The 23,196-nt window shown below is 43.5% G+C and overlaps 1 protein-coding gene across 12 annotated transcripts in view; it reads left to right on the forward strand.

Annotated features, from left to right (window-relative positions):
• The window catches only part of ABLIM1 (actin binding LIM protein 1), a 324,103-nt gene that overhangs the window by 197,700 nt on the left and 103,207 nt on the right, over positions 1-23,196 (forward strand). For all 12 annotated transcript variants that reach the window (XR_012905702.2, XR_012905697.2, XR_012905707.2 and 9 more), the window contains exons 5-6: positions 5,576-5,702; positions 7,165-7,258. Coding sequence is in view for 1 of the 12 variants with exons in the window: in XM_089780202.1 (XP_089636328.1) it covers positions 5,576-5,702; positions 7,165-7,258 (221 nt within the window). In the remaining 11 variants the exon portion in view is untranslated. The remainder of the gene's footprint in view (positions 1-5,575; positions 5,703-7,164; positions 7,259-23,196) is intronic.

Here is a 23,196-nt window from a genome sequence, read left to right on the forward strand (position 1 = left end):
AATGTAAAGGGATCTGTCCACTTGAAATCTAATCAGTTACACAAGGTTCCTTGGAGCTATTAACCTGTCCATGAGACCTCCCCATTTGGTAGCTTTACATAGTCATGTTTCCCTTTTACTTTTTAATTACTATGTAAAAACCCTCCACAATCAAGGGAAACCCAACCCCTCATGGGGAAATGGTTAAAATAATTATTTGCAAGGTGCTATCAAATGAAGTAAGTAAACAAACAGGAAAAAAAGAAATATTTGTACCCCCCATTGGCTCAGAGTAATCTGGGGGGATACTTATAATGATAGGTCAATGTTTATATCACAAACTGATATTTAACTCAGACATTTTATATAAATATTAACAAGTTTATTCACAAAACAGTTTATGATTAACACACTGTTGTTCACATAGATTGTGTTAAAATCCAGTGCTCCCAGGCTGCATCATTTGTGAGTTGTTTCCAATCTATTAAAAGGACCTTATCTAGGTATTTTTCACAGTTTTTAAAATCACCTTTCCCCTCTTGCCCGCCCACTTGCCATTCATAGAGCTCAGCTTCAAAGAGAGTTACTTCCCTTGGGAAATTTAGCTCCTTCCATTAGTTTAAGCAATGAACTGGGATTCCGTGGGCAGAGGCCCTGTCTGGGCTAGAGTGGCCTCCCAACCGTGGCCCAGCAGGCCTGGCTATGCTGGAGCAGCCTTCTCTCCTTCATCCCCATGGCTCAGTGTAGTGGGCCCGGTTGGGTACAGCTTACCTGGTAAGCATCACCATCAAATCAACAGGTCTTCAGCCTAGTTATGCTCACCAGATAACTGGTTAACCCTTTACATCCCTACTCTCCACTGTATGCACACTACATACACTATGGTACTTGGCAAGTGGGTAGAGATAGGTCACACTTTAAGCCTTTGGCAACAGTATCCCACGTGAATTCAATAAACTTTCACAGTCATGTTGAAGTCCTTGAATTTTTAAGAGCAGAAGTAATTGTTAGGCCTTACGCTGTGGTTAATTGTTTACCTGAAAGAACCCTTCACTGTGCTTTGCCAACTTTCAGGAATCAGAAAGCAAAAGTGATTAGCCTTCAGTGCCTCAGGAATGTGGCTAGGAATATCAGCTCTTTGCTTGAGTGGATAAGAATCATGCGAAAATAGTGAACTCTGCAATATGATTTCACTGCTGTTTACTTCTACTCATCTAAACCCCTGTTCAGCACCGGCTTTAAGCCTGTCTAATTTTAAACAGTGAATGAAGATTCCCATTAAGACCGTTTGCTTCCTTTATTTAACAAAAAAGGAAAAACTGCCCACTCTGATTTGTTTGCCGACGTCTCTGTACCAGCTGCCACGTTGGCACCGGGCTGGGGATACTTTCACTGGAACATGGATTCCCTTGGGATGCACATCTATATGCTGTGGCTAGATGCCTGCTGCCAGGGGCTACTCAGGAGGATGATTGCATCTCTGGGGTGACCTACACGTGTTCCTTCATGGCCAGCCATGCTGACCTCTCTGTGCAGGCTCCCTGGTGATGAGGAGGGCAGTGTGCTGGATGTGCTCTCTGCCAGTGAGTATGGTGCTAGAAGCCAGAGCAAAGGGGGTAACCTTTTTGTGTAGAGAATTGGAGAGGCGTATGGCAGGAAATAGGAAAGCTCACCAACAGATTTCCGGGAAGGCAGGCAATCCAAACAGCCTTGGGCGAAGTTGTACGCAGCATGCTCAGGGTTAATGCAGCCCTATCGGCTCAGAGCCCATCTTCGGGAGCGTTGCATGTGATGTGAGCAAGCTGTGGGAAAGCAGCGCTGCTATTGGTCAGAGGAGGCAAAGGGGGAAAACCTGCTGCTTAATTTAGACAGTGACAAATGAGTTGCTGTGCAGGATGCCTCGCTTTTTGTCAGGTATGGGGAGTGATGCAGAAGCTGCAAAAGGCAAATGTCTTTTCTGTCCAGATCTTCAGCAGCGAAGCATCAGGAGCAGCAGCTCATCTGCCACTACGGTCCTGACGTGCAGCTTCACAGAGCTCTCTAATGAGGCTGTACAGGCTGGTTGGGGGATGAAGATCTTAACCATGTGTCATCTTAAAACGTAAAGTCCCTCCCCCACCCCGCCCTCATTCGTGTACCATTTCCACAGCCTGTTGTTCTTTTTCACACTTGCTTTAGCACTCTGGGCGCTTTAGATGTGGCTCTGTTATGGATGGTAAATGCTATGGAGAGTAAACATGTGGGGGTGTATCGTGAGACTGAGCTGGCCTGGTCAGAGCTCGTGCGAGACAGAAAAGGTGTGTTGGAATATAACCCTTCCTTAGCGGGTGCAGAGTAATGGAGCTTTAGGAAGCCCCAGCGTTTTATATCGCTGTGCGGAAGATGTGGCTTGCTGGGGGCCGTGCTGAGCAGGACGTGATGCATTTGGCTTGTGTTGTGCAGAGGAAGGGAAACATTGGTCACTCTAGCCCAAAGCCTGTGTAATTGACTAGGGGCATCTGCTGCTCCGTGTTCCCTATGTAGGGCATTAGTGCCACTGAATTCACATAATCCTGGACCCTGCAGCCTAAGTGCCCCTGTAACTCCTTTACTTGCTGGCCTATTCTGGGCCAGTGTATCGCCTGGGCCATAGCAGAGCATGCCTTGCGTTGCTGCTGAGCCTAGCCACGCTGTTCTGTATTTCACTCCAAGTCCCTAGCGCGTGTTGCACAGGCACGAGTGAGTGGCTTTTGTTTGTAGAATGTTCATGAACAAAGGGTCTCCTGCCCTTAACCCCGTCTATATTTATCTCCTTTCTCCTTTTGTAGTAGCTGCGTGAGAAGTGCTAGCTTGCTATATTTACAAACAGCTGTTTCGCCAGAGGAGATAAACATTTCTGTTAAAAGGCAACTATAGTCTAGTAGGACAGCACACGCTATTAGCTCACTGTGACCATAGCACAGTCACTCAACAGCTCTGTGAATTGGAGCTAATGATGCTCGCTCACCTTTGTAAAGAACTTGGGGTCCAGCTGAGGGAAAGCCAGGTTAAGTATGAAATGTCATCATTGCTGTCAGTACAAAAGAATACTGTATTTCTAATGTTTGTGTAATCTGAAGGGCGGTTTTGCTTAACTGGGCAGAATGGATTTTCTAATCATAATAAAAATCAAAACTTAACTGCAAGTTGAGTCCAGTCCTAGGATAGGAACAGCACAATCGGAACGTTTTGCCTTATTCAACCTCTGGAAAGATGGAAGCTATTAGTAGAACTGCGGGTTAAAATTAAGAGGTGATAAGTGAGTGGCATTTGTATATTGAAGACCATGGAAGCTGATGGAGGTTTGAGGTGGCATGTTACCTGAAGCAGAGACTTGGAGGGAACTGTTACTACCCATCAGTTTGTCATTGCAATGGTATCTTCTGCAGCCACTCCTTAGACTTTGCCCTCTGAGGCAAAGTCATCTTGAAATCTTGATGTTGCGTGTCTTTGTAACACAACATCAGGAGGCTCAGACATATATGTTACCATGTCAGAATCTTATGTTGGTCTCAAATTTCCTCTCTCTTTCTGGATGGCAACTGTTCAGCATCTGCTCGGTGCTTTTCTTTATTTGGACTGTTATCCATAAAGTTAATGGTCCATTTCAGGCCTGATTCTCCTCTCATTTTCACCAGCATAAATCTGGAGTACCTTTATTGCAAGCCATGGAGTTGTACTGGGGCAAACTGACAGGCGGTGGGAATGTCTCATGGATCCTCAGTCTGTCCATTGAGTTTGCATTGTGACAATCAGTGACCTGTTTGAGATGCCTGAAGAGTTTGATTGGGCAGATATTCCTTCAGGTGCCTTGATTGGGCTGAAATGTCTTCATTATTCTGTTAATGATCCTCGCGTTCAACTGCCTGATGTCAGGGCGAGGATGTGATATTCAGCTCAGAGGTTAAGATATCAAGTTAGATCCCAGCACCCTCCAATACCATTTGCAGCCTCCTTCCTAATCAGGTTTCTTTCTTGCTATTATTCTTATGGACCCTCCAACATTCAAATTGTGCTCGGGGCACCGTCTGGGGGAAGTCTGCAATTCTTCACTGGGCCCCAGCGTATCCTCCTCTTCAAATCTCACTGCCCACTGGTGTGTCCTTGTAGGGAAAGATTTAACTAGCCTGGATGTGAATGGAAAGGCAGCCCACGGCTGGGCTGAGGTGATATGAAACACCATGACATCTCTAGCTCTCGCTGGCAGAGGGCATTCAGTGCCATTGCATGGGGCTCTCTTTGCTTGATTCCTGCCATCAAAGCAGATCAAAATATCAATGTTTAGTGTTGATTCCAAACAGAGAACAGAAGTTCTCATGTAAATGTCATTTCTGGTGCACCAGAAATGCCTATGGGAGTTGTTCCTTTCTTATGTGTAAGAGAGAATACGCCCTGTTATACTGCAGTTACCGCCAAAGCCTTTGTTATGTTATCTAGCTGTAACAATTCGCCTCTTTTACAAATCCTGAGTCTTTGAAAGTTTGCTGGTACCAAGTACCCATGTAATGTTTAGTGCTTTGCTGCCATCTGGAGGGGAAAAAGTAATGCCTGAGAAGGACAACTACCGAGGAGCATTTCATTATAGATTAGAAATTGCCAGCCCATGGCTGCTTGATATAGCTCTCTTGAAGTAACAGACTTTGCTGATAGCAAAAACAAATAAACAAGAGGCTCCCTTGAAGACATTCTTGTGAGGGAAAGCATATTTTGTTAATTCCTCATAAAATCTGCAGGGCTGGCTGAGCTGGGCTGGGTGCAAATCAGCATTTTTGAAGGTGTGATGGTGTCTTCCAGGCTATTCTTAAGTGTGCTCAGTGTGGAGGAGAAGGCATCTGTGGTTCCTTGTCCCCTGGGATGGGGCTGGGAGGTGTGCTCACCCCTTACGGCAGTCGTTCTAGCCAACCATCCATGATGACAAAATGGGTGCAAGAAGGGGTGGAAGTATAGTTGGGAGGGAGGGTGCAGGAGTGGGCTAGGGGAGATGACTGGGAGGGAGGTTGGGTGCAGGAGTGGGGTGGAGGTCTGAGTGGAACAGAGGGGGCTGGAGCAGGCTGCAGGTGTGAGGTCTTGGTGGGAAGAGGGTGCATGAGGGACATTGGGGTGTGGGGTTTTGGCATGAGGGAAATGGGGGGCACTTACCTGGCTTTGTGCCTCCCACTGCTCCCAGTCACCACCCCCTCTGCTCCCATTGGCCATGATTCCGGCCAATGGGAGCATAAGGGAAAGCCTCCAGACAAGTGGCTTCCTACAGTGCCTTTCCCCCAGCTGGCCTGCCCCTCCCCCACAGTGGGAAGGTGGTGCTGGTGCTCCAACCTCATGGGGGAGGGCGGAGCTGCAGCTCCTCACTGCATGGGGGGGAGGGTGAGTCCTAAGTCCATGGCCCACCTACAAGATGGTCGCAGCCCACTAGTGATCCACAGACCACACTTGGAGAAACCGCTGTTCTGTGGGAATATAGGTGTCATGATTGCTTTGCAATGACCCCTTCTAGTTAACCTAGAAGTGGTATTCAGTAGGTAGGCTAATGAAGATAAATAAAGCCAAGTCACTGACCGTGCGTGTATTTATTTATTTGCAGATTGTGCTGGCTGTGGAAGAGATATAAAAAATGGCCAAGCACTACTAGCACTGGATAAGCAGTGGCACCTGGGATGTTTTAAGTGCAAGGCCTGTGGCAAAGTCCTGACTGGGGAATACATCAGCAAGTAAGGAGCCTTCTGTGTTTTTCTATTGCCTGGCATGAAATCTGTGGTTACTTTCCAAAAGTACCATGCGGCCAAATTCTTTTCCAATCTGCTGGGCAAACTGCGCTTATGAAAAGCTGCTCTTTTGGCATGTGCTGATCACTTGTGGGGGTATATGTTGGAGGACATGGAGGGGCAGGCTATACACCTTCACCCCCAAGATTTTAGGAATTGCAATAATAAACAAAGGTGACAATGAGCTTGGAGCTTTTCTCATTTCATTAAATGTGGCGCATGTTGTCATTCAACAGCTCCAATTTTTTAATTCTAGTTTCCCAAGTCAGTTTTTTTCTTCTGTGCTTATCACACTGAAATCCTCCCTCATAGTAGAAGCAGAATACTGGAACTGAGACCGACGGGGAATTTTCCCCTTGTAGGCTGACTAGAGTAAGTAACAAAAAGTGATTAACAGGAATTAACAAAATAAATACTATGAGTAGGAGGGTTGCAAGTCTTTCCTGATCCAGAAGAGGGTTGTGTGAACTCCCCCATGTCTCTTTTGTGTTTCAAAGGCATGGCTTTTGTGCCATTTTGTCCAATTATTTTGTTTCTCAAGTTTGTGAACTTGAGGAGAAAGAAAAACATTACATGTCTCTCCCTTTACTAGAACAGAGACCAGAATATGGGTAGGATTGACCTTACACTATGTTTACCTTCTCCGGATTAGGGACTAATGAAGAGGAAAGTTAGGAGAAATCAAGGCAAGGGAGAAAAATCAGAAAGAGCGCATTAGCTGCAAGATGGAGGGAGTTCAGGCAAAGCCCCTTCAAACATCTAGGTGGGGAAGAAAAAATATAGGGGCACTAGAGTATGTGACAGATGCAAACTTTTTATCACTCATTTTCGTGGGCATATATATAAACAGGCTGGCATCTATGAAATTAAACAAGGAACGTATAAGGTGGTACCTGCTACCATATACATTCTTTAAATTGACTAAGGTGTTCCTAATTAATTCCTCAGACATACAAAGATAGCATTGCCCACCTCCCTTTTGAATTTTCATGATGCCACTCATGTGGAGATGTGTCTGTGTTTATACACTATCAAGATTACCAAGGATTTATTTACAGTAATGGATAGAGAGATGCAGCAGGCACATGCATATGTACTATAGAATGTGGACAAAGGATGTCAAAGGGCATAGCTCAGTTGATTTTATATCCATTGACAACAGCAGAGAATCTAGCCCACATTTGTGGTTGAATGGCTCCTCTTTGTTCTCTGAAATGAAATGATCCTATATGTGAAATGGTGACCCTTAAAAAGATGCAAACTATAATGTCATTTCATTTGAGCTGCAAAATAGCTACCCTTGCTTTCTGCCCCTTCACCTATTGCTGTCAGTGGGAATTTCCACTACGGACAAAGGAAAAAATACAAGCCCCATTGTAACTTGTACCTTCTGGATATTTTATTTCAGGGATGGTTCCCCTTATTGCGAAAAGGACTACCAGGTTCTCTTTGGGGTCAAATGCGAAGCATGTCACCAGTTCATTACCGGGAAGGTCCTAGAGGTAAGTAATATATAATCTATTGCTTAACAGCTGGGTTCACTCACCAGACTGCAGAATATGCACAGAATTTGTCCTGTGGAAGTTTATCATCGACTTCAGTGGGCACAGAGTTGCTTGTTTCTAAGGGCTTTGAGGCCCTGCCAGCCACCAGGGAAGAATGTGTAGTTGAGAAAGGGATTGCTCGGGTTTCTGTGGAGATGTCCACGAGATGATTTTTTTGTTTGGTACTGCACAAAGTTGGTGATGAGACTGTTTGGTGCATTCTGGGTCAAGATTAGAAAAAGTACTGAATGTGGTAATAAATGCTCTCTAGTTGACTGCTGTGAAGAAGGGTAGGAACATGAGGTGTCTATTTGCTGGAAGAGAGGAGTTTGAGGTAAGGTGATATGTGTGATACTGAGACCATGAAATGGAGGATGGGAGGGCATTACAATGTAGATATGTGAAGGCACAATCAGAAGCCTGGATTTGCACCCAAACTAGCTCTTCTCCGGAGTCACTGTCTGTAGGAAGGAGAGTATCCATTTATACGCTGGTTAGAAACACATCCTCCTTGCTGCTAGTATTGATCTTAGTCTCATTGGCAATGACTAGTAGCCCTTAGAGTTGTGATCCATACATGGTGACATCAAGCTCTTCATAGCTGTAGAGATGCTAGGTGGTTGAACTCTGGCTAAAAGTCACAAGACCCTCCCCAGTGCAGAACACACTACTCTTGAGGTGTGAGAGGCAAACATGATTCCTGACTCTGTGGGCCCATGAAACTCTAAAGAGCTAGTTTAGATTGGATTCAGTTCTTAATCTAAAGTATGTGGCTTAGGTCCCTCTTTTGTTTCAGTGTCGTTTAATATTTAACATTACTTAAACATATGCTTAATTTTAATTTGCAGTTAATTGTTGAAAGAAAGAGGGGAAAGAATTTCAACCAGCAGGGTGTTTTTGGAAGAGTGTATGTATGAGGACTTGGTCAAATAGCTCTTATGAGTATCAAAATGTCTGCCCTTAAGCTACTTCTACACTGTAAGCTAGGGGTGTGATTTCCCTTCTTGTGTATAGGTACTTGCAATTAGTGTCATCAAGCTTGTGCAAGTATAAATAGCGGTATAGCCTCGTAGCATGGGTAACAGCAACAGAGGTACAACGGAGCTGTGCTGAGTAGAGATGTTAAGATGTGGTTAATTGGCTAATCGACTACTGGGTTAGTCAATAAGGGAAGGCAGCCCAGCTCAGTCCCGGTTCATACCGGGTCCAGGACTTCCCCCTGGTTTGGCTTTGCAGTTTAAACGTACTACAAGCCAGGCTGCCTGCCCGCCTGGCTCTTAGCATGTTTAGATTGCAGAACCTCAGCAGGGGTAGGTCCTGGACCTGGTGTGAGCCGGAATTGAGCCGGGCTGCCTGCCTGACCATAACAGCCTCTGTTCACGACCACCACAGACAGAGGCTGCTGCTGGAGCAGCTGCTGCCGGAGCAACCTCTGCCTGCAACAGGCCCAGGCTTACCATGGACAGAGGCTGCTCCGCGGGATGCAGAGCAGCCTCTGCCTGCGGTGAGCCTGAGCCTGCTGCTGGCAGAGGCTGCCTCACACCATCATCCTCTGTCCACTCCCTGTAATGCTGCCTCTGTTAGAGGCAGCAGCGTGGGGGAGCGTGGATAGGCAGCACCACAGCGGAGATGATGCTGGGGGTGAACTGGCTTTTAAGTTGGTTCCCCCTAGCACCTTCTCTTGTTTCCCCTCCCCCCCCCTTGCTGCCTCCGTACCAGAGGCAACAAGGAGGGGTGGGAGGAATTCAAGTAGTTGATTAGGCTTGCTTACATCCCTAGTGCTGAATGCTAACCCATCTGAAATGGGGCCATCCGTGCCAGAGGGATGTAAATTAGACATACCGAAATTGCTAATGAAGCGGGGGTTTAAATATCCCATGCTTCATTAGAAGAAAAATGGCTGCTGCTTTTTGCCGACGCAGCAATTTGACGGCAAAAAGCGGCAGACTAGACGGGGATTGGTAGGCAAGGAAAGCCTTTTTCGACCAATCCCTTATGCCTCGTGCATAAATCTGTTCTTTATTCAATTAGTCAGGCCCCTTATCGTCCTCCCTTGTAATATGTGTGTAATCCTTTTGGAGACCCACATTGGTAATCAGCGGGAAGAGACTCATTTGAGCAGGGAGAAGGGCTCCCTCTGACTTATATCAGCTTATAGTTTGACTTGTGCTTTAAAAATAATATGCACTGGCGGAGGAAGTGTCGGGGTGGGAAGTGCAAACGGAAGAAAACTAAGATGACCTGGGACTTCATAAATTAAAAAACAAAAATTGACCTTGGGTGGCTTTCTTACTGTTACTGTAGGAAGGGGACACATACCCTTTGTACAGCAGCTGAACTTTCTCTGTGGCCCTGCAACCAAAGTAATACAGGGGAGGATGCTAGCAGCTGACTAGAGTTTGTAAGAATGAGCTCCCTCTTTTCTGTATTGTTCAAGAAAGGCTGCCTTTGCTGCAATGGCTGTGAGTAAGGGAAGTCTGAGCTGAGATCATCTTGGCTTGAAAATGCATCGTTCTTCAGAAGAAACCTGCCTCTCTGAAGGGACCTCTGAGTAGCTTGAGCTAAACTGTGCCATAAATGAACGAATTCCTTTGAAAATAGCAACTAAGTTAGCCTGACAAGCCAGGCCTCAGCCATCTGTCTAGTCCTCACCTTGGCAAGCTGAAGTCCTGGCTTTTGCGCCGTTGGGGTCTTGCTTTGAGGAACAAGAGCTCTAAGGCTCAGCAAATGTTCCGGTGGTTGGTTTTTCTCACGGTGATTTTGGCTGCATGAATATTATTTCCTGTTTTCAAAAACAAACAACTGAAAAGAAATCAAAGCGGAAGTTAAACAGCTGCACCAAACAAGGTTTCATTTTCTAGTGCTCAGTGTGTGACAAAGTACTATTAGTTTTTCATTCACCTGCGCGTTAAACAGTCACAACACCTTGCTAAAATAGAGCCATTTGACTGTAAATATGAAGCATATATACTTACGTTGGAGTTTTATTTTTGCATATCTTTTCCTCTACCTTTTGAACACTTTCCCGTGTTGTTTCTGGTAAGTCTCTGGAAATTTTGCTTGAACAGGGTCAACACTCATTGGCATAATTCGGAGTAATACAGTAGGGGGCAGCAACAGCCCCATGTATGCAACTTCTATCAATATCATGTATGAACTCATGAAAGTCAAATACAGTAACGAGTATACTGTACCTCCTTCCTAATCAGTTTTAATGTTTGACTGGTGTCAGTAGACGAACTAGAGACTTTCACTTAATAAAAATAGATATCTTGCCAAATGAGTCAGAGAGAGAGAGTCTCTGATTGAGACATTGGCTTAAACACAGATGACAGTGTATTTTACTAACCTGGTTAATCCACAAATAAAGTTCTTTAGATCTCAAAGTGAGAGTGGCATTAAAATACTCTTCCCTAGCAAACAGCTCTCAAATGGAGCGATAGACCATTTTAGAAACAATTTGTGAAACATTGGGCTACATTCCTGGCTACTGCTAAGGTCCTTTTGCACTGCTAGAAAACTATTGTTCCAAAGGGGGTGATGCCCTTAAATAGTTTCTAGGGGAAGGGCTAATAAAAAAGTTCCTAGGAAACATGGGCTGATATAAACCTGGCATAGTTTTTTTTTTTTTTTTTTTTTCTCAGCCAGCCGAGACCCAGGCTTCTCCTCCTCCTTCTCCCTGCCTTCCCTCCGCCCCCAACAAAGCATGTTGAAGCTGGTTACAGGCAGGTGTTTTGGGGCAGAGAAAAGGTGTGATCAGGTACTAGGGCTAAAGCAGCAATTACTAGCTGGCAGATTGGTTCCTAGGATGCTGCCTTGTGTCAGGGTTTGTAAAATATTGTAGACTGGGTGTACAGGTGCAGCCGATTCCTCCCTCATTTGCTGGGGATGAATTACTCATAACCCCCCAGATTCCTCTAATAGTTTAAAATTTAACCTTTTCAATAGAGATTAATATTGTGTTTTTCCCTGCTTCCTGGGCACAAAGCATCACATTTGCATGAGCAATTAGACTGCAGGTTGTGACATCACAGATTTTCCTCTGCTGTCCAGTGGAAAAAGGCACTTACACTTTTTTGTTTTTAACTTGGAGACAAAATTAGTATTAATTGATCCTATGGAGCTTTCAGTTTATTTTTCAAAAGGAGGATATGTATTATACTGGGAATGTCATGTTTTATGCAAGTAGCAAAGGAGAAATAACCCCCACCATCCATCATACACACATACCTCTCTAGTGAATCAGTAGGCAGCGATAGGCAGTCCCTTTGGAAAGCTCATTTATTCCTGTTACACTGTAACTGTGTTTCTTCACAGCTGCTTATGGTAAAATGGGAAGAGCACACAGGGATGGCATAAAAACTCATTTTGCTAAATGAGTTGGGTAGCATCAGTGATGAGGGCCTCCATTTTTATAAGTGTGCGCCCATTTTGAGTGCCTGGTTGGAAACTTCTAGGATCTGCAGACTCATTATCATGGGGACGCCACACCTCTGAAGATCAGGCCCCCGATATCTTAAATCTGGCACTCAAAAATGGAGGCACTCAAAATTAGAGTCTTTTGAAAATGTGGTCCCTTAATACCGCACTCACAAAGGAGCACCCGCACCCATACTGACACCTTTGGCATTCTCTGTAGAGAGGCCAAGTATCGAATGGATGAAAGAACATGAATGTTTTCCAGCCTTCCCCTGGTTCTGATCAATTAGGTCAAGTCTGAAGTGCATTGTTGGAGACAGTGGTAACTGTTGGTGTCCTGATTCTGTGGTTAAATGAAGGATCCTATTTTTCCAGGCTCTGGAAAACTAATGGGCAGCAAGTTTAAAACAAATAAAAGGAAGTTCTTCTTCACACAGCACATAGTCAATCTGTGGAACTCCTTGCCTGAGGAGGTTCTGAAGGCTAGGACTATAATAGGGTTTAAAAGAGAACTAGATAAATGTAGTGGAGGTTAAGTCCATAAATGGCTATTAGCAAGTATGGGTAAGGAAAGGAGTCCCTAGCCTCTGTCTGTCAGAGGGTGGAGATGGATGGCAGGAGAGAGATCACTCTATCATTACCTGTTCGATTCACTCCCTCTGGGACACCTGGTATTGGCCACTGTCGGCAGACAGGGTACTGGGCTGGATGGATCTTTGGTCTGACCCAGTATGGCCGTTCTTATGTTCTCAAGCTGAATCTAGTTTAAAAAAACCAAGCAAACAAAAAAACTGAAGGGTGAAAAAAGTAACGGGTTTCAGTCAGAGATTTTGCTTATAATTCTGTTCATTACTGCTGATGACAAATAGCTGGGAGCTGAAGCCTGCATGTACACACATTGAAAATGATAAATATCCAATAAGAAGAAAATCTAATCCATGTACAAGGAGTCATACATTTTATTGTACATTAAGGATATATGTGAATAGAAGTCAAGGCAACAGAGGCCAATGATCCTTTGCAGGTTTTGCTACCAGAAAGGAACCATTATTTATGGGAAATCGCTCATTTCCTCTTGGCGTCAATGAAAAGCTTTCCTTATCAGGATAGAATGGCATGAAAAGAATTTGGATTGTTCTTTTTTTAAAAAAAAATAGACTTTCCCACTAAAGTTAAAGTTTTGTTTTGTTTGGTGTTTTAAAGCTTAGCCAGTGAAAGATGTCAAATTGACATCTTGGGCCTGACCCTGCAAACTGCTAGGCATTTGTGTAACTGCTCACATGGGTAAAGATAAACACAGGCTAGATTGTTGCAAGATTGTGTCCCAGCTCATTTTGCATAACCTACCACTTATAATAATAGTTAGCTCTCAAAGCCCATTAAAGTCAATTGGGCCTTTGTGCATATGTTTTAGCCACACATGTAAAGAACCTTTGACAAAGGATGTAAGTGTAATTGAGTTTTTCAGAGGAAGAAACTGAGCCACACTCAAGTAAGTGACTTGCCCGAGGTCACACAGCAGAACTGGTAATAAAACTCAGGTCTTCTAACTCCTGAGTAGATCTACACAGCTTTTAGTCACACTGTATCATTAAAAGTCAGCCAGTGTAAACACTGAAGTGCCAACGAAACACTTCCACCCGTATGAGCGGAGCTTGCTCTGTTGGCAGGAGAGTACTGCTGCAGACAAAGCAGGGATGTAAAAAATTGTTTAAAAATGTAAACGTGTGACTGCTAAAAATCTCAGTGGTTACACACAGGGCAGGCTGTGCAGTATAAAACTTATAAGACGGCTTCTGGTGCGCACCAGCTCCTGGCCCTGCTTTCGAGGAGCCAACTGCTTTGTGGGCTTTGCAATACAATACTGCAGAGCCCGCAATGTGGGGTGACAGCTGGCTCCCCAGGAGCGGGGCCAGAAGCCCCTGCTAGCCCCACTGCTGGGGAGCCAGCTTCACTGCGGACTCTGCAGTATAGTTTAAGCCTCTGTGAATGACAAGCTTGTTGCTCAATTGTCAGTGTAGACAAAACCCTATTCTAGTTGCCATGCTGGCTTTTGGTCTCTACTGTTACAAGCAGGATTTGAACTAGTGAGCTAAACATCAAAGGCTCCATATGTGCTAACAAATCCCTGATTCGTTTGGTTTCTCTATCCGTTTATTTCTATAACAGATCTTGCTTAATATTTGTCTCAAAAGACAAGCAGCAATATGATCTCTTGTAGCAAAAATTTATTGGGCCTTATTGATGAAGCAACTCTTAACGATTTGGTTATTGTTTGGCCCTGGAAGTATCACGTGTTCTGAAGACTATTCCTTTCTTGTATTCATATTTGCTTGTCTCCTATGAGCTCTTGAAACTGGTCCACCATCTTGCAAGTTATGGTGCAATAACCCCTTAACAGATTAACCTGAATAGAGAAATGCCAATGACCCAATAGGCTCATCTAACTTCAGTTTAAATGGCCAAGTTCCTATCAGTTATGGTCCATGTGACAGTTTATGCTGAGGCTCTCCTGATTTTTTTTTTTTTTTTAACAAGGAGCACAGCAATGTGTGTTTGTACAGAAGCATGCTGTTATTTTAATGTTGGCATTCAGGAATTCATCATCTGTTACACCTAGAAAGACCTAGACAAACACCAGCTTAGAGATGTACTGATGTTTAAAATGTAAAGAGAAATGCCTGCTATAGCTGAGTAAAGTATTTTTTTGCCCTTGTTGAAGAAGAGACGATGATACTAAGGAATAACTCTTCACAAGCAACAGGTGCCCACAAATTTGCTCCAAAATGTTTCTTCCCTCTTCCTTCCTGCTAGTGCAGAACTGTGTGTTCTCAATAATTCCAATAATTTTCTGTTGAGTGGTTTGTATGTAACCAAGTATTTGTTTCCATACGCTGATTGAACTAGGCTCGTTGATTTCATGAATAGGACCTACCAAATTCAGGGTCCATTTTGGTCAATTTTATGGTCCTAAGATTTTTAAAATAATACATTTCATGATGTCAGCTATTTAAAATTTTGGTGTTGTACTTGTATGGGTCATGACCCCAAAAGGAGCTGTGGAAAGGATCACAAGATTATTGTAAAGGGTATTGCGGTACTGCTACTTCTGCACTGCGGCTATTGGCAGCGCTGCCTTCAGAGCTGGACATCTGAAGAGCAGTGGCTGCTGGCTAGGAGCCCAGCTCTTAAGGTAGAACCATCACCAGCAGCAGCAAAGAAGTAAGGGTGGCATGGTTTGGTATTACCACCCTTACTTCTGCATTGTTGCTGGCAGTGCACTGCCTTCAGAGCTGCCAACAGCTGCTGCTCTGTGGCCACCTAGTGCTGAAGGCAGCGCAGAAGTAATGGTGACAGTAATGTGAGCACTCCTATAATAACCTTCTAAACCCCTTGCAACTCCCTTTTTGAGTCAAGGCCCCGAATTTGAGCAATTATGATCTCCCCCCTGAAATCTGTATAGTACAGGGTAAAAGGACACAAAAGACCAGATTTTACAGTCCGTAGTGAATTTTTCATGGTTGTGAATTTAGTAGGGCCCTGTTCTCTCATAGACTTTAAGGTCAGAAGGGACCATTATGATCATCTAGTCTGACCCCCTGCACAGCGCAGGGGGTCAGAACTGTTCATGAACTTGGGAGAGCCTCTTAGATGAGTTTCAGATAGGTTCCTGTGAAGAGTTTTGTTTGCTTCAGGTAGTAAATAATTAATACTAATTAAATACTTGGTATTTATAGAAAGTGTTATTGCGATAAAGGAGTATTGTCTAAGGTCATGACTCTCCCAACATTTAAATGGGACTAGTCTCATGTGTAAAGTTATCTACCTACCTCAGTGCATTGACTATTAAGTGCCTATGTCACGTTTCAAAATGGGAGTAAGGCTCCTGCACTTAGGGCAGATTTTTCAAAAGTGCTAAAGGCTTACCCTAGACAGGCCTTTCCTAATAAATACAAATTTAGTGCTTGGGTTTTTGATGTGGGTGGATTCAGTAAAACAATGAAGAATGCTTTTCAGAAACTTTTTAAAAGCCACTCATGCATTGGTTTTCTTTCTCTTGCGTACGCTGTTTAGATGAGCTGTTTTCATGGCAATCCCCATTTGATATCACAAAGCACATCACATTCTGAGCTGTGGATGTAATTGTAGTAATAAGACAAGTCAAGGCTTGTCTTGCTTTAAAATGAAAAAAAAAAAACACCCAGCTTTTGTAAACAACGCATTTTGTTGTTGCAAAGGAAAGATTGAGAATATGAGGAGTTAGAAGCTGTTGCCTCTGATGTTTTCTAAAGGTATCCTGGGTTTATAAAAAGAACTGAAACTTGTGAGAGAATTTATAAGTATTTAAGTTCAATAGCACCCAGAGTTTGATGGGTGCTTTGTGGCACATGAAAAGACACATACCCTGTTTGTGGTCTGAATAAACATGCAAACCCAGAGAAAAGAGACAACAAAGAGCAGCCTAAATGAATGGTGGAAGACTGTGTGTTGTGTTAATTCTGTGATTTACCTTGTCTGCAGTTTGGTGTTACTATTATAGTAAATGGGACTTTGCATACTGTGTATATATACGCTGATCATATGTCCCGATTTTTCCGGGACTGTCATGAATTTACATACTCTGTCCCGGTGCCCCATCAAGTAGTGAAGTGTCCCGGAAAGCCCCGCCGGACATTTCACTACTTGATGGGGACACTGGTGCAGCAGCCTCCTCCTTCCCAACCCCCATCAGGGTGCATGTATATATGTGACACAAGCTGCTGAGAAATCTTCATCAGCAGAGGCGCACACAGCAATCAGTGTCTGTTCTAATTCAGCCATCTTGGATTATTTGATTATGGACCAAGCGGTGGTTTTTGTGGGCAGAGCCCTGCACACATTTCTTCTGGGACATGATCTCAGGCAGAGAACAGGTAAGGCTGGCCGGAAAACAAAAAATCCATTTTGTGGAAAATTAGAAGTTTCAGAAATTGGCTTTGGTCTGCATCAGAACAAAACCAACATTTTAAAAAATGATTGAGGGGGGGGAAATATCACTTATTACCCATGACAGTATTCCCCATGCTTTATGAAAATTGGCTTGTGTATATTTATATTCATAACTCAAAGATGCTTTGAACAAAATACCTCATGTAATCTATCAATTTTAATATCTGCTGTATATCTTATTTTGGTGCAAGTATCATTCTTATATGAGAAGTTAGAAATATGAAGTATGAGACTGTTCATGGTTTTAAATGTGGTAATGAGTGCCATAATTAGTGTGTCACCTCCCTCCCCCGGCATTAATGACTTGATCAACTTAAGAACATGTAAATAGCCTTGTTTGTTCTTTAAGTCCAGAAGGTGGTTGGTCCTAGGAAAACACGTGACTATACCACTTGGTACCGGGATCTGTTTTTTGAACCTGATATTTTTCCACAGAAAGGGGGGGATGTAAAACAAGTTTCTTGCCCTATGGGAGAGTCTATTTAAGCAATGGTAAGCTATTAGCCCTTGGTCTTTGGCTGGCTTGGCATATTCCAAAAAGTATACAGAGAGGGTTGAGACCCATGATGGAGTAAAAGGAATTGTCTCTGACTTGAAGATTTTGCCTAACATAAGAACAGCTCTTAGGGTAAGAATTTGCTTGCAATAGGTTTCTTAGGGTATGTCTACACTACCCCGCTAGTTCGAACTAGCGGGGTAATGTATGCATACCGCACTTGCTAAAGAAGCCCGGGATTTGAATTTCCCGGGCTTCATTAGCATAAGCGGGGAGCCGCCATTTTTAAATCCCCGCTGCTTCGAACCCCGTGGAGCGCGGCTACACGGGGCTCGAACTAGGTAGTTCGGACTAGGGTGCCTATTCCGAACTACCGGTACACCTCGTTTCACGAGGAGTACCGGTAGTTCGGAATAGGCACCCTAGTCCGAACTACCTAGTTCGAGCCCCGTGTAGCCGCGCTACACGGGGTTCGAAGCAGCGGGGATTTAAAAATGGCGGCTCCCCGCTTATGCTAATGAAGCCCGGGAAATTCAAATCCCGGGCTTCATTAGCAAGTGCGGTATGCATACATTACCCTCCTAGTTCGAACTAGGAGGGTAGTGTAGACATACCCTTAGTGAATTAGAACTAGTCATGTGTTTTCTTTTCATTTTAATTTAGTAACTTACATTGGTCGGTCTGTTTTCACTTGCAACTACTTAAATTCTACTGTTTTTACTTAATACAAACACTTTTGTTTACTATCAGGTCTAATGTAAATAACTGTTACCTGGAAGTGAACAACCATTGTACATATCCCGCTTTCATTGATAAAGGGGGCTTACCTGATGAGCTTTCACTGTGTACAACTTTTACACAGAGAAATATGGATTTGTTTGGGGAGTTTTGGTCCCGTTTGGGGGGTTGGTTTCTTGGGTTTTATGCCCTAAAAATCCATCTTCCCAGAGCTGAAGTAGTTCAGTATCTGCATTGCTCTGCTGAGGGACAGTTACCCAACTCTGTGCCTTGACTGGAGGAGACCAGAGGATCTGCCTATTAGGACAGGCTGGTGGGGAGCCCAAAAGGGCAAGATGTCAGTGGTATGATCAGCACACCAGGGAACAATCCCAAGGGGATTGCTGTGACTGCACCCCATCACACTCCTAAACAACCAGTAGCCCAGTGATTAGGTCACTCACCTCAGATGTGGTAGACCCAAGTTCAATTTCTTCCTCTGCTTGATTCAGTGCAGGGACTTGGGACTTGACCCTTGATCTTTCCCATCCCAGGTAAGTCTCCCTACCCACAGGGGAGCTAACAGCCTCCCTGGGACAAGGTATGTTTGTGTGGGGGGGAGTGGCTCTGCACTCCTAGCAGGACCTTGGGCAGAAGGGTTGGGGGCTGGAGCAGCCAGCCCTGGAGTGTGCCACCAGCCCCTCATCAATGCCTGGGCCCCAGGGCAACTGCCTCTTTTGCTGTCTCTCCTTCCCACCTGGGGCATTCATAACACCATCTCTCACCCCCAGGAAATTCCACCGGACCTTCCAAACCACCTGGACAAGGTTTTGTCCAAACTGATGAATTTCCACAAAATATTTTTTGTTTAGTTGTATCCAGCATTTTTCAGTGAAAAAAACACAACATTTGGTTGAAAAATTCCCCACAGCTCTAAATACAAATACTTGCCAATAGGTGCCTGACTGAACAAGGCTCTTCACCGCTCTTCTCACATTGGTAAGAATTTGGCTGGAGGAGAATCCCAGTGTAAAATCACTGTCCCTGCCCAGGGTACACAAGTACCCAACAGTGGCTCCTTCCGTCTCAGTGAGGTCAAACTGAAAGTCTATGGGGTGGTCAATTTTTAAAAAAAGACATTAGAAATAAAGGGGCTCTCTGGACCTTTTCTGAATGTTGTCAGACTGGTAGGGTCTTAAAAAAGTGCACTTTATCTGTGCTGTTCAGTTCATGAACGTTTGAACTCGTAAGCACTGAAAGGAATATGAAATAACCCGTGCAGACTCTGGTGTCAGTCTAAGCCCAAACTTCTCTCTGAAGGAGAAACTTTCTGAGTTGTTCTACCTGACATCCTATTCTCATACTTGAACACCAAGGAATGGTACTGCCTGCAGAGGGGTCCTATAGCATCCCCCTTTGCTTTTTTCACAATGGACTGCCCCAGTAACTACTAGACTGTGTCTAGTAGGCAGGCAAAAGAATCTGTTCTTTCTCCGTTTTGGGGGGTGTGTGCTAGATAGCGATCGAAGAGCAGTGGAGGGGCAGGGATGGTGGGTGTGTTTTAGTAAGAAACATACTTTACATAATCGGAAGCTCTGAAAGCTGGCTCAGTGAGAGCATGAGCTGAGGACGGTTTGGTGTCTGCAAGGCATTTCTCGTAGTGCCCTGAATGTGAAGAGGGGCGGAGTGCACTGCTCAGCAGACTCAGCAACACTGGGAACTAGATTAAAGAAGCCTTAGCAGAAGGTATCTGTCTCCTTGTGAAAACAAGATGTAAATGCAACCTTTAGCTGAGAAATGGGAATATTGTGCTGGGGACAGGGGAAGAGAGCGTGTGTGACTTTGCAATGTGGCTGAATAGTTTATGAATCACAACATCCAGTTGAGGATGGATTCAAGTACTTTTCATGTTGTCATGTGCATCAGAGGGACTCTGTCATTCTGCTTTTTAGAAAAGGAGAAAATAGCTAATACAGTTTTATGTTTATATGCTGAATGGAGTTTAAATGGAGCTTGTGTACTTTTTAGTTGTTACTGTGCACTGAAGCCGCTTGAAAGCTATGAACTTTTCTTCTTGAGTAGTTTTTAGTAAACATGTTCCTCTTTGATTATTTCTCTAGGTTTTACTGTATAGCAATAAAGGCTGAGATCAATTTAAAACTTTCACTGCCTTTTAGTTCAGCTTGTCAGTTACTTTTGGAAACGCTTCTGTTTTTAAAAGATGGTTTTTGTTTGCTTGAAAATGAGGAAATGAAAAGTTTAATAATAACACATGGAAACAGGTGGATGTCTCAGACTGCGTAGCAAGGGCAAGGGGCAAGGATTTAATTTGTTTTTATTCAGAAAATTAGAAACTCCTTCTGGATAAATGATAGACAATAATAGGACAGGATACAACAGTGTAAGCTACAGTGTTTGGGATCAATATTGCAGAATTCTGGAGTTCGTGTGTGTACAGTACTTCCAAAATCCTAAAGTACTAAGCAAAGTTGCATGATATGGGAAAAACAGCAAGAAGTCCTGTGACACCTTAGAGACTAACAGGTTTATTAGGGCATAAGCTTTTGTGGGTAAAACCCACTTCATCAGATGAGTTAGGGTGGAGATTACAGAGGCAGGGGTGTTTATATAAAAACGCCTTTCTGAGAGAGCAGCTGGTATTGCATAAAAGTTAGGTGGATTCTTAACCAACAGGATTATAAAGCTGATGAGTGACATCTCCATTCTGAAAAGACTAGACTTCTGATTGTGAAAGAGAGAGTATGCCGAAGCTGGCAGTGCCCCAGCAAAAGTGTAGTTGCCATGGCAGCTTCCAGGAGAGGGCGTGACTCTCAGTAAGCAATGATGTTGAGCCTATTTTCATTCCCACACTACACTAAGGAATGTTAAGAGGATGTAGGAGATGCTGAATAAGGAAAAACAGGTTGTGACAAGTCACTGCAATGTAACCGATTTAAAGTGTCATTATTGCCACAAAAAGACTTGTGGAATCTTGCAGGTACTTACAGAATACATGGCTTATTTGTATGAATTGCTATTTGGAATACGTTACTACATCAAAGACATTTCTTTTTGCAGCCCCTTTACTTTTTGATTTTAGCCAAGCATTCTCCTGTGTGTTACTTCGGCTTTATTTTCAATCACTAATGTGCACCAAGCTGGTCAAAATGTAGCAAGATGGCATTGCAAGAAGTGCCTTTATACCAGTAGCATCCAGTTGTTTCCTACACTGGTAGGAGGGTATGCCAGCTGTCATCATCACATAGCTGTGCATTCCATCAGCATACCAAGGGAATCTATTGTAAAATAATAATTTATTATTTATTTAAAATATTTTTACCCCGCCACTCTATTTAAAATATTTGAGGTGGCTTACAAAATTTTTCACTCACTCACTCAAAAGTAAAATACAGGACCCCAAAGGGGAGAATATAAAACCTGCTAAAACACCTCAAGAGACGGGACACACACACAAATGATAAAGGACAAGTATCACCCTTTTAGTGAAATGTTTATTTGGTAAAATACAAGTAACCAAGGGCCACTTTAATCGTTTTACCGTTGAACTTGAGAAGATACACTAAAACTTCAATTTTTTGGCTCTTGCTGCTATCAGCATGATAGGTTTCCTCTTGGTAGGATTTAAGCGAAGGCAAACATACTATTGCATTTCCATTTTGAGGTCAGCTCTGAGCTCCCTCTGCTTCCTTTTGTCATCACCACTGTTTTTTTAAACTTTGCATTATATTCCTGGTAAAGGCCACAGCTAGGTCGTTGTACAAGTATGAAAGAAACTATAGTAAACTCTTTGGGACAGTAATGCCCCAAAGAGCTTACAAAGCATCTGCCCAGGTTTTTTTTCAGGGCTAGACTTTCACTGTGGGAGAGGGATGTGGTTAAGCTGAAGCCATTTGCAGCAGTTTGAAATTATTTGTAACCCAAGATGGGTTACTTCTCATTTCTGTCTCGCTCAGCAGACCCTTCTTGGACGCCTGGTAACCTTAGATGACAAGACCACAATGAACATGCATTTTGTGGTTAAACTACATGCAACAGGTTCCACGGTGCAGATGTTTCACTGTCAGGTCCTATTCTTGCTCCTATTGAAGTCACTGGGAATTTACTGTCAACTTCCAAAGGAGCAGGAGCAGGTCAATAATGGTACTGGTGAAAGATGTTTGTTAGGCAGAACACAGCAACATTCAATTGCAAGCTTGAAATCCCTGCCATAGTTTTGAGACCTGAGAACATATTTGATAAATGGGTTGGGCACACGCCTAATAGATTCCAGGTCTTGATTTACTTACTGACGACTCATATAGGGCTCCGGTTGCTGACTGCATTGCTCTGTTAGTGTGGTTTTTCTGGGAAAACAGGCAAGTTTGGAAACCCTGCAGAAACTTGGATGCCCACTGGCTCCACTTTCTGAGCAAGTTCTTCACAAATGAAGGCATATTACACACATTTGTCTTTTGTGGGCGATTAAGTGTTTGAAATGGCCTCCTGAAGCAAAACTAAGGCACTTTATACATAATTTGCTCAAAACCCATTAGAAGACCATACAGATATAAGGGTTCTTCTGGACAGACATCTGGGCTCTCCAGCACTTACTTATTGGAATCTAGTAAGCTTTTTCCCTCCTGGGAGGAAAGTACCACTCAATAAAAGTGCACCTGTTCAACAGCAGTGACACACATAGCTATTCTTACATCTGTGTATGTACCAAAAAGGCTTTGTGTAGAGGTCTCCTAACTGAGTATCATAAATAATCTGAAATTGATTTAAGGCATTATCCTCCACATGCAGGAGAGAGTGGAATTGGAGACGCTTAATGCTTATGCAAATAGACCTATTGTGTCTTACTATTCACTGAATTTACTGCATCAGGACTGGAAAACTGTGGTCCCTGATGAGTAAAGCAGTAAAAAAACTTATAAGGCCTGTGCTATTTCAGTGGTAACCTTGAGCTGCTTCCTTCAGAATAAAGAAGCAACAGCTGTGTAGGCAACATAAATATTTGCTATGTGAGTTCAATATTAGTAAGTTGTGATGCCACATATCACCTGTTACTTTGAGCCAGATCTTCAAAGGTGTTTAGATTCTTTCAGGATCCGGGTCGTTGTTCCTATTTTACCTATTCCATCCATTTTCATAGTATTGGAATGCCCTACACTCGTTATCCCACAGTGAAGTCTGATAGTTTTCCTATGGTACTTGGAAGCCCTGATTTTATGTGAAGATGAAGGAAACAAGGCAGGAAATAAAAATGCCTGTA

Source organism: Pelodiscus sinensis, chromosome 8 (assembly GCF_052426305.1).
Source record: "Pelodiscus sinensis isolate ZL-2025 chromosome 8, ASM5242630v1, whole genome shotgun sequence".
Lineage (NCBI taxonomy): Eukaryota > Metazoa > Chordata > Testudines > Trionychidae > Pelodiscus > Pelodiscus sinensis.